At 35.1% G+C, this 12,802-nt stretch overlaps 1 protein-coding gene across 2 annotated transcripts in view; it reads left to right on the plus strand.

Moving 5' to 3' along the window:
- The window catches only part of PTPRZ1 (protein tyrosine phosphatase receptor type Z1), a 203,839-nt gene that overhangs the window by 127,914 nt on the left and 63,123 nt on the right, over positions 1 to 12,802 (plus strand). For both annotated transcript variants that reach the window (XM_054564622.1, XM_054564621.1), the window contains exons 7-8: positions 3,038 to 3,195; positions 3,349 to 3,499. In XM_054564622.1, coding sequence (XP_054420597.1) covers positions 3,038 to 3,195; positions 3,349 to 3,499 — 309 coding nt within the window. The remainder of the gene's footprint in view (positions 1 to 3,037; positions 3,196 to 3,348; positions 3,500 to 12,802) is intronic.

Raw genomic sequence — 12,802 nt, forward strand, 5'->3', positions numbered from 1 at the left:
TGCAGAAAGATTAACATTCAATAATTTAAGTGGAAATATTTCTTACTCTTTTCTGGATATACTTAGTTTTTTTCATAGAGTTTAGAGCTGGAATAGACTATTAAGATCACTTAGTCCAGTCATTTCACTTTATAGTGAATAAAGTGGGGCTTTACAAGACTAAAATTTTGCAAAGGTTTCATTCCACTTGGGGTTTTCAACCCTGGCTGCATTTTGGAATAATCTGGAACATTTTTTTAAATGCAGATTCTCAGTCCCCCAACACTAAGGATCTGAATTTAAATAGTCTAGGTGGGACCTTGGACATTGGTATATTTTTGAAGGCTTCCCAGATGGTATAAATGAAGGGCGAATAAGGTGCTCTACATTATGCTTCCTCACTTATTCTAGATTAACTTGGCATTGGGGACCGTTTTTTAATGACCTAAATCACTATCTAGAGCAGAGGACATGAACAGGGCTGGGTAGTTATGAGGATGGGAGAACAAGTTACATATATTTCTCACTGGGAAGCAGATGCTGCTTATATTATGAGTGAGGACTGGCACACAATTAGCTAAATGACCAAGGAAGTGCTATTGGGACTTGCTACTGGGAAGATGCAAAAACAAAAATGGGACTATTTAAGGAGTCAGGTAAGTCAGATTGTCTCAGGATTCTAAGGCCAGATGAAACACCTAGGAAAGCTCTATCAATTTTTTTGTAGGAATTCTGTTTTAAATTCTGTACTTGTATATATAGCAAGATTAAATCAGTATTTATTATTATATTATTATTTATGTGTGTGTATATTTTTTCCACTCTTTGTCTTGCCTTTTTACTCTATTAATGCTCTTAAGAGTGACTATTGATGAATAGATCTTGATTATCACATATTAGAATTTATCATTTATTCTATGTAAATAATGCTTTCTGTCAAGGAACATATAGCAAGGACTCATGGACAAAACCAAAGGGGAAGAGCTGAGGGAGGGAGGGAGGGAGGGAGGGGGCAAGGGAAAGTGGTGGGAGGTTGGCAGAGACAAATGTATTTGAAAAAATAAATTAAAATAAAATTTAAAAAAAATAAATAATGCTTTCTGTGTGCCACTTCAGAAATCTTAATCTACAGTGAGGTTATAAAGATAATTTCTTCTGTTTTTCTCTAAAAGTCTTATTATTCCTTTCACATTTAGATCTATGATCTATTTATATCTTTAGGTCTATTTGTACAGTGTATTTGGTGTGAAGTAGGGAATCAAGATTTGCTTTCTTCCATAAAGATATTCAATTGATATAACACTGTTTATTGAAAATGCAATCCACCCCAACTACAGAGTAATTTTTTATCATAAATCAAGTGACAATATATGTGGGGATTTGGACTCTCTGTTCTCTTCCATGTGACCTTTGTCTATTTTTCCATAAAGATCTCACTATCATGATTTCTACAGCTTCATATAGTAGGTCTTACTATCTAGTAGTGAAAGTTCACCAGCTTTATTATTGTTCGCAGGTATCTTATTTTTTTCAATTACAATTAACATTCAATATTATATTATTTTCAGATGTATAGCATAGTGGTTAGATGTATATAACTTATGAAATGTTCCTCTCAATAAATTTAGTACTCACCTGGCGCGATACATAGTTATTACAATATTATTTACTATATTCCCTATGCTATGTTTTACATCTCCATGGCTACTTTGTAACTACAAATTTGCTCTTTTTTTAAGATTTTATTTATTTATTTATTTTTAGAGAGGGGAAGGGAGGGAGAAAGAAACATCAATGTGTTGTTGCCTCTTGGGTGCCCCCTACTGGGGACGGGGCCTGCAACCCAGGCATATGCCCTGACTGAGAATCGAACCGGCAAACTTTGATTCACAGGCTGGCACTCAATCCACTGAACCATACCAGCCAGCGCCAAATTTGCACTTCTTAATCTCTTCACTTAACTTTTCTTTGTGTATCCAGTTAAATTTTAAGATCAGCATGTCAGTTCACACCGCACAAATAAAGACACACAAACGTAAGCAGACAAACCTTGCTGGGACTTCAATTAAGATTTCATTGACTCCATAAATTAATTTGGAGAAAATCAACACCTTCACGATAATAAATCTTCTTACTCATAAACATGGTATTTTTCATATTTTTAAAGATTTTATATAACTCTGTCAAGAAAATTATATAATTTTAAATATAGATATTATACACATCATTCATTAGGTTTACTTGTATTTGATTTTCTGTTTTTATCATTAGTTACATTGTTTTAAAATTTATTTTCTATTCTTTGATGCTATTATATAGAAATAGAATAAATTTTTATACATTGGTCTTGTATTCAGTGACTTTACTAAATACAGTTATTAATTCTAATAGTTTGTATTTATTCTAATAGTTTGTATTTACATGAACAATCATGTTATTTGCCAATTATGATGGTATCATTTATTTTTTCCAGTCCATATGAATTTTTGTTCTTCCTTAATTGCATTGTCCCCGTCTTACAGCTCAGCGTTAGATAGAAATAGTGGTAATAGGACATCCTTGTCTTATTTTTGATTTCCAGGGGAAAGCTTTCAATAAATCATTAAATATGTTTATTATGGGCTTTTGAAGATAAGCATCAGAATAAGATTTTGATTTTGTTTTTGTTTTCCAGTAAGCATATTAAATCTTATGAAATGCTTTTGCTGTATTTATTGAAATAGTCATATAATTTCTGAATATTTTTATATGTAAAATAATCTTTCTAACATCATGCTGCTGTAAAGATGAAGCATCTCTCACTACATAGTGACATATGTAAGAAAATAAGGAATATGCCAGTTTTATTGCCATTTTTAGAACATATCTAAAGCATCCCCAGAATTTCATTACTGGTTAAATACATAACATATAACTTCATTTCTGCTTAAATATGTAATAAAATTTGATCTCTGATTAAATACATAAATTAAGAGCATATGTCTCTGTTTCACAGAAGTTTTGAACATTAAGTTCCAGAGTTGGGATTCCAGCTGAGATGTCTGTTATTACTTTGTAGGGAAACAGGCCGCATTAGATCCGTTCATATTGCTGAACCTTCTGCCAAACTCAACTGACAAGTATTACACCTACAACGGCTCATTGACCTCTCCTCCCTGCACAGACACTGTTGACTGGATTGTTTTTAAAGATACAGTTAGCATCTCTGAAAACCAGGTAATTTTGGAGATTCAAACAAATGAAGTAATTTGAATTTACATCTGTAAAAAAATGATTATCTAAGCTCTACTACAGAATATGTTTTAAAGTATTTACTGATGCCCTTGAAACTGGTATGTTAAATTATATATTAAATTATCTTCTTTTTAGTTGGCTGTTTTTTGTGAAGTTCTTACAATGCAGCAGTCTGGTTACGTCATGCTGATGGACTACTTACAAAATAATTTTCGAGAACAACAATACAAGTTTTCTAGGCAGGTATTTTCCTCTTATACTGGAAAGGAAGAGATTCATGAAGCAGGTATGTATTGAAATATAATTTTTCTACACATCACAGAGTCAGCATTGTAGGAGATCATTGTGCTACAATGGAAAACATATGAGACATACATTTTTAGAAATACGTTGATGTTATTCAGTTTGTAGCTTTAGACAAACTATTTAGCTTCTCTTAATCTCAGTCACCACAATCATAAAATGGCAACTTAAAATATCTGTTTTCAATCACATGATTAACCCCATTTTGTAGATGAGAAACACTGAGATTCGGTAAGGAAGTGATTTTTCTAAAACACACACTAATAAATGGCAAAGCCACATACACACGCCCCAATTCATTTATGGCATTTGCCTGTGCTAAGAGCTATAAAAGAGAAATGAACGAGGGACCAAGTTGTTGAGAGCTTGAGGAGATCACGTCTGGTTGAAGTGATCAGGCCACCTCAATGAGAGAACCCCATTTGAGCTGATCCTTGGGATATGGTTTGAGGTTTTTTCTTTGTTTTTGAGGCAGAGAAGTCATTTATTTCAACAACTATTTATTAATTAAATTTATTGGGTCAACAATGGTAAATAAGACCATACAGGTTTTAAGAGTACATTTCTATGATAACATTATCTGTATATTGCATTATGTGCCCACCAGCACATAATCTCAGTCAGATCTCCTGTCACCATAAATTGTGTTTTAAAGTGTTCATCTTTGTGTTAGCAGTTCCCAAAGAAGAGCTAGCACCTAGTAGGGATTGAAACCAAATGTGCTTAATAATTAATGAATACAAAGTGAGTCTTTTTCTCAAGTGAGCCTTGCCTTCTTTTTTTGGGGGGGGGGGCAGTAACTTTGTCCTTGTCAGGCAATGGCGCAGACACAGGGGAAGCATCTCTGCAGTAAATTCTGTGTCTTTTGAAGCTGGCACAGCAGTCAGGAGCCTTTGAAAATGCCAGAGGACACAATCAGTTGCATCTACTGACATGTCCTTTTCATTTTGCCCTTTGAATGGACCGATTCATGAAAGAAAGAGTTGAAGTGGCCTTTGCTTTGGGGACTTAAACGCTTCCAAGTACATCGTCTTCTTTGATCTCAGCCTACAATGAGTTTTGTCCATGTATAATATTAATTTAATAATCATCTGCTTTTGAAGTTTAAGCATTAAAATAGCATGTTTTAATGGGATATTTTTGAGCAATGTTTACCTTTGAACCATAAAAAAATAAAGCACAAGACAGGAGTGATGAATAGCTGCACGTAATGTTAATGTTAAGTTTTGAATTAAATTGCTGCAAAGTGAGGAAATTTAATTGTATTTCTACTAGCAACACTAAATACTATAACATCCTGTCTGGTAAATAATAGACAATTGATTAGAATAAAGAAACTGGATTTAATAAGCTCCTCTTCTAAAATGCATATGACCAAATACCAAATTAAATAAATGTGATTTTTCTGTCATGTCCTTTTTAAAATAAATTTATTATTTTTTGATATGAGAGGGAGAGAGATGAAAGGAGGGAGAGAGTGTGAGAGACAGGCAGACAGACAGACAGACATTGATTTGTTGTTGTTTTACTTATTTATGCATTTGTTGGTTGATTTTTGTATGTGAGCTGACTGGCAATCAAAACCACCTTGGCATATCGGGCCAGTCTCCTCATCATGTACTTTTATCTGTTATATTTTATTTAACATTTCCTGTGTATTACTAACTAGTTATTCTCAGTGTGTTCTCCTCCCCAGCTTGCTTCCTTCTTTCACACTGAACTCTGTGGGATCTCTGAGGAGGGCAGACCACATCTCCCAGGTTGCTCTTACACACACTTTTACCTGTCTGTAGCATATTCTCCTTTGCTGTCTTTATTAATTGCTGTCCTCATTCTCCAAGACTCAGTAGGTCATTGAATCCAATGGAGAGCCACTTTTACTCTCTCTCAGCCCCCACCAAGCCTGGCTGTGGTCTGGTAAAGGTGCTGTGCCCATAGAGTACAAGATAGTGATGCCCATCTCAGTTGTGTGATGTGCCCAGGTGTGCCTATGTTCTCTGCATCCAGACATCATAGCAATTGACATAGAACGATAATTGCCTACTTACTAATTTTTCTCCCCCACCTGCTTCTGAGTCCCATGAAGGAAGTAACTAAGTTTTTCACCTCTTTATCTCTATTGCTGAGCTAAAGTGCAGCTCTCATTCACTAGACATTTACCAAATGATGAAAAGAATCCATTTCTATATAATGCAAATATGGCAGGTTATACATAATGGCTGTCTATTGCACCATTCAGTGTGTCTATTCATATGTCATTATGATTTAATATGAACATTGTTGTTTCCATAGTTGAGTGACAAATCCAAAAGTAATCTTAACAAAAACGGTAATAGCTGTCATGCATTGCATAAATCAATATGTTCAGCCACACATTGGCCTTATTTCCATTTTACAATTTAAAGGGTGATATTAACTATGTCCAAGTTCACAGAACTATGAAGGACTCAGTCTCTGAACCCAGGTTTTCTTGATTTTAAAAACTTCCAAAACTCTCTCTACTGTGCTTTATATTTATAAGGGAACATCATTTCTGCTTATATAATTTTATGATAAAAACCAATGACCTTAATGACATGAAACTTTTCAAATACGGTATTAGCTTTTTCAAAAACCAGAACAACTGAAGTTTTGCTTGTTACATCATGAGTATAAGCATTCAACAAGCACTTATTATAATTCATCCTGTGCATATTCCTTTGATGGTTTTTCTTAATAGATACATTATCTCTTTTCTACTTTCTTCAACTGAATTTGAGAATAAAAATTGAGGTTTGCATTTATGTTCAATATTTATTTTTCATTAAATTTAATCTGAAAATAAGTTGTTGCAGGGATGCTTAGGCTCCTGGATCTGAGGGTCACTTTCTGGGGCCAGCTGAGGTGGGAGCGTGGGCTCTGATCCCGCAGAGCCCATCCTGGGGTTGTCATGGATGGGGGAATAAACATGAGTCATCGCACTCTGTCTGCCAGGAGAGGGGCATGGCTCTTCCCTCTAGTGGAGGAGGCCCTGAGCCCCTTTGTCCAAAAGCTTTTATTGAAAGGGTTATCAGTGGGGCTAGGTAATAAGAATGTACAGGTGATCTGTTTACAGAGAACAGGTGATGTTTTGAAGAAAACAAATGGCAGGAACACACCAATTTACATGGGTCTGAGAAGATACAAGTAAACATGAGAGTGTAGTAAGCATAAGAACGCCAAAGGGTTTAGGGTTCGGGTCTGTAAATAATGTAAATTTCCTTCCCAGCCTGAGCTGGCTATCATAGCTTTTGAGGGAGAAACAAAGCAAGCATTGGAGAATTTGATTCTAGGCCTGATTTCCCCTGGCAACTGCCAGATCCAGTTTAGGGCTGTCTCCAGTACTATTTCAAGCCTGAGCCAGGTGGGGAGAAGGGCAAGACAACTTGTAAATAAGGAGATTTCTTTGGGTTAGAATTAGTACCCTGGCCATATCTAAACCAAGCCGAGGGGTGCGGGTCTTCTAGCCCTTCCTCCATATCCCCCAAGTTTTTCCCCTGATGGCCTCAGCTGTGCCTGTCTAAGGTTGTCCCTTCCATTGAGGGATCTTACCCTCATTGACTACCAGCCATCTCCCAGGGCCAAGCAGGGTGATGTGAGGGAGGCAGGGGTGCAGCCCCTGCCAGGGAGACAGATTTTGTCTCCTCAGTGGCTGTTTTCCCAAGGCCTCCTTGATTATTTCCAGCCTTGGGGCCCTCTTGCCTGTTGGTGGGGCTACAGTTCCTGAAACTAGACAGGGCATTTCTCACCAGTAAGTTTTATTACATGAACATTTTTTAAAAGTAAAGAATATAGATAAGCATGCAGAAGAAAATAAACATTTTCTATAATGTCACCAACCAGAGATATAACTGCTATGAAGATTTTGGTGAATATCCTTCCAGATCTTTTTTGTAAATTAAAAATATATTATTATTTCTTACAGAAATTAAATGGCACTATATATACCTGTTTATTGATTTTGTTTTATACAGTCATATAAACATATTGTTAATACCCCTTCTTTATGTAGTTTTCCATGATATAGTCATAACTTACTTAACCAGCTTCTCAGTTTGAATATTCAGGCTAAATTTATGTATTTAAGCATGATAAATATCTAACATCCTCATTTTGACCAATAGAGAAGAGTTGACATGATAATTGTCAAAATTCTTTTCTCATTGTAGAAAAATATATTTGTGAAACTACATTGCAAATAATTGCAGAAACCATGTGAGGTCTGTATTCAAGCTGTATTCACTTTTGTTCATAGCAGAAACACAGAAAGTGTTTGTGCATGAATTTGTTTTATCAGAACTTTAGTCCTCTATTTACATTTTTATGCAGAGCTGCCATTTATTAGAAAGACATGCCTTTCCAGCATCATGGAATGCACTCTGGCTTCTCTGAGAATCACAGAATTTAGTAGAACCATTGGATATTGAAGGAGTTAGTATAAGCTGTCTTTTATAGATAGTAAGTACCAGTGTGAATAACCATACAGCTAGAGAGTGAGTGTAAAGTAGGTGAAGTTCAACTTTGTTCCATATCTTCCAGGTGCCAGGTGTTTTCCCACTGCCCTCCTAGTCCAATAGCAAGACTTCCCACTTAAGCAGGAGCCTCATGAAGCACTATGGGAAAAGGCATGAGCTTTAAAGCCCAGCAGGCTTTTTGGTTTCAAACCCCAGCACCAATACTTACTCATTTTATAAATATTTTCAATTTACATAATTTATCAAATCCTCACTTTCTTCACCTATACAATGAGAGATAAATGCCCTTTTTTAGGTTGTTGTAAGGTTTAAATGAACTAAGGTTTACAAGATAGAACAGTCTTTTGAACATAATGCGCTCCAGACTTATAGCTACTAATACTGTAATGGGTGTGGGTATATACACTTGTGTAGATATGTGTGTATATGCATACATATGTCTATGTATGAGGGGCAAGCTATCACAGCCAGTATGTGGTGCTTTTCAAATGTTATGTGTTTAAGACCTTTGTTAGTTAGATAGAATTATAAATGCACTTCAAATCTCATTTAATAGCATTGTAATATATTTAATGAAAGCTTTAAAAAATAAAATATAAAATGCTTTTCAAAGAAGAATAGCATTAGAGGGTCTTTATCCCTCAATGTTGTATTTGAGCTATGGAATATTTTTAATAAATTCCTGAAAATGTCACGATGAATTATACATCAGCAGACTCACCTTCTTGAAGGTCAGTAATTGTAAATAGCATTCATTAATGTCATATATACATTAACACTATGCTCTAACTATATAAAAAGAAGTTGCATGAAGGTTATTTACTTGTTAGATGATTATATATTACAAATCAATCTGTTGACAAATTTACTGTGTACCCCTAGAATAGATCGACTGAATTAGGTACAATTTGAAAGACTTCTTTTGCAAGATTCTTTTTGGCTCTTTCTCTAAAGTGAATGATGCAACCATTTGAGGTACAAAACAGTGATGGATTATTTTCAGTTATTATTTTTAAAAACTGTAAACCCCAAAGTTCACAGCAACATGACTTACAATAGTCAAGTGCTGGAAACAGCCTAAGGGAAAACATATTTTCCAGTGATACCTTGGACAAGGGTTTGATCTCCAAAATATATAAAAAACTCACATGATTCCTCTCCAGAAAGACAAACAATCCAACTAAAAAAATGGGCAAAGGACCTGAGCAGACACTCCTCCAGTGAGGACATGCTGAGGGCCCATAGACATATGAAAGGATGTTCAACGTCACTAGACATATGAGAAAAGAAATGCAAATTAAAACCACACTGAGATACCACCTCACACCAGTCAGAATGGCCAACATTAGCAAATCAACAAAAAACAAGTGCTGGTGAGGTTGTGGAGAAAAGGGAACCCTAGTCCACTGTTGGTGGGAATGCAGACTGGTGCAGCCACTGTGGAAAGCAGTGTGGAATTTCCTCAGAAAACTAAATGTGGAACTGCCTTTTGATCCAGTAATTCCACTACTGGGATTATACCCTAAGAATCCTAAAACACCATCTCAAAAGAACCTATGCACCCCAATGTTTGTAGCAGCACAGTTTACAATAGCCAAGTACTGGAAACAACCTAAGCACCCATCAGTAAAAGAGTGGATTGAAAAACTGGTACATTTACACAGTGGAATACTACACAGCAAAAAGAAAGAAGGAACTCCTACCCTTCACAACAGCATGGATGGAGCTGGAGAGTATAATGCTAAGTGAAATGAAAGACAAATACCATATGATCTCATTTGTATGTGGAATTTAATGAACAAAACAAACAAGCAAGCAAAATAGAACCAAAGACATGGAAATAAAGAACAAACTGACAGTAACCAGAGAGGAGGGGTGAGAGAGGTAGCAGCGGAAAGAGGGGGAAAGGTCAAGTCAAAGAACATGTATAAAGGACCCATGGACATGGACAATGGGGTGGGGATTGACTGTGGGAGAGGGGGAAGGCGGGGCAGGGGAGAGCTACAAGGAAAAAATTAGGACAAATGTAACTGAACAACAATAAAAAAAAGTAAAATGTGCATAAGTGGAACATTTAATAAAATTAGTAAAATGAGGGGAAATGGGAAAAAAAAGATGTGGTGGATTTATCAGTGTGCAAAGTACTTTGTAGTGGGTTGTGTTAAACTGCACCAAACTTCAAGTTAGTGGAAAGTAAATGGGTGAAGCCTAGTGACAGCTTAGGCAATTGTGACATTTTCTCTGCCACTTTCCAAGAATCACCATTCCGTGTTTTTGTTTTTACTCATGATCCATGGAGCTAAGACATTCTTCTGCAGGGCAGACTCCCCTTCTTCCCTTGTGGGGATATGGAGAGGCAAAGCAGGAGACCCATATCTCCCATTGACCATCTGCATCAGCTTTCATAGTTACGTGAGAGATTTGTCAAGCCAAAGAGTTGAAATGTTCTCCTCATTTATACTTTGCCTCTCCCTTTTCTTTTTCCACTATTTTTACTGTTTCCTTGTGACACCTTGTGCTTTGCTTATTAATCTTTCATACTTCTTTTCCAAGTCATGCACACCCCTACATATGAAGTATGAACACTTTATATAAGTTTATATAAATAATTAAAGGATAAATGACTTTCTGTGAAGCTTTTACAACTTTTAGTGAGAAAATATGTAGTTTTGGAAAGTGCAACCTAATTTGGTTTAAATGGTATATTTTTTACAGGTTTATTTTTATTCCTCTATGAATGGAGTCTATGACTTAGAAACTTAAACATCCCTTATATTGTATAGCTTACTAGATATAAAGGTTAGAGGCTTTCATATGAACAAGCTTCTTAGAATCAGAAATTTTTATGTCAAGAGAGCCAGCAACCAAGTGGTTGAAAATTGAATGTTATATAGCAAGGTCTCATGGACAAAACCAAACGGGAAGGATTGAGGGAGGGAGGGAGGAGGGGACAAGGGAAAGTGGTGAGGGGAAGGCAGAGACAAATGTATTTAAAAAAATAAATTTAAAAAAATTCAATGTTAAAAGTAAGTTTTTAAGTGAGCATTTATTACACCCTAAAAAAGAGACTACATGTTCATTCTATATATGTGAGGATTCTTTGCCTTTGTACCAAAGCGCTTGTACTCTACGTGACTTGATATGGATCACAGGCTTGTCACAGCCTGGCTCATAGTCAAGGATTTGCAGAAACCAGATTCTCATTCTTGGCCTGCATTCCTTGAAGAACCATTAACTAGGACGCAGGTCAAACGTAGCCTGTGGGGAAAAAAAATCAGAGAGTGAATTCAGTCCTGCAGAGGAAATGGGACCTCAACATAGTTCTGAACTTTCCATAATCAAGTCAATTACATTTTATTACTATTTTATTATATTAATTTGATAGCTTGTGTTTGGTGTCTGAATGTGTGTTGATCTGGAAAACTTCTTGATTTTAAATCCAGATGATGTGCTTTGTAGAATGTATGTCCTTCTAACAAGATAAACTAAAATCAATTAGAAATATAGGGAAAACCTGGAAAATTTAGTGCAAATTAATAACTTATTTTATGATAATTAACCTGCTTTATGTTTGAATATCATGTAGTGTATGCATATAGAATTAACTAGATTGTTATTTAAAAGATCCAGTCTTACCTGATAGAAGGGCAACCCTTGGCAAGATCATAGACTACAAACAGAAGTACAAGATTATCTTTTTAATACATTCCAAAGTATGTATTTTTCCCATCAAATCTTGTATTCCAGTATGTAAAATGCAAGATTTAGCTGTAGCTTTATAACCTATTACTGTTATTATCAATAAACAGAGTGTTTTTTTAAAATACATTTATAATTAAAATAAAAATGAAAACTATTTTAAAAATTACCAGTAAGGTGTTAGAGATTTATATATAAGAAAGCAAGGCAGTAAAATGTAATTTAAAATATATTAATTTTGAGAATCCAACTTTATATTAATTCTGATTTTTTAAAAAAATGAAGCAACTTTGATTTTCTATTGTTGAGATAAGCATCAACATCTGACTGAAGAAGTTTATGCTATTTAGGCAGTAGACATTGGGGTATTTTGCAGCTAATAATTTTATATTTCCAGCAATTTTTGCGTGTTTTGTGTGCATGCATAAAACTTTAATACATTTTTTAATACATTTATTTGAGGGGAAGAGAATAGTTCACTTTAAATCATTTCCACACTCTAAAACCTGGGATTGGTTTTTCAAGGACAAAAATCTAGAAATGGTATTGTCCAGAATCACTTTTAACCTTTCAAAATGGCCTTGTGAATCATTACAAGCAAAACTGAGGAATCATGTTCCTACAATAGCAGTTTCTGAGTATAGCTCACATATATTTCCGATGATTTGATGGTGTTCTGTCATCTAGTGGACATTAATAGAAGAGTCACTAGATAAAAGTAAAGATGATATAGTGTGGACATAATTAGAATACATTTTCTTATTCCAAATTCTTTTTTTTATAATGGCAGAATTGTCCTTTCATTTTCAAAGATTCAGCCTACCCTAATTCTTTGATAAACCAAAAAAGGCACCATAGTTTATAGTGATCAATCCTGTTTCTAACTCATAAAGGTATACATGCATTTATTTATAATATATATAGTCCATATACCATTGCTAGCATAGCATACATTTACTAAAATTTTTAATGCTAAATACTGTGTGTAAAATTTGTTTCAATTCATTGGCCAAATGTTAGTTTTGGGTGCCCTCCTCTGCTCATGAGATAAACTACAGGCTAGTGTAGAGATAAGTCTTTTGGTGACATTCTGA

Source organism: Pteronotus mesoamericanus, unplaced genomic scaffold, assembly GCF_021234165.1.
Source record: "Pteronotus mesoamericanus isolate MK-2021 breed Mesoamerican mustached bat unplaced genomic scaffold, CSHL_Meso_final scaffold_85, whole genome shotgun sequence".
In the NCBI taxonomy this organism is placed as follows: Eukaryota; Metazoa; Chordata; class Mammalia; order Chiroptera; family Mormoopidae; genus Pteronotus; species Pteronotus mesoamericanus.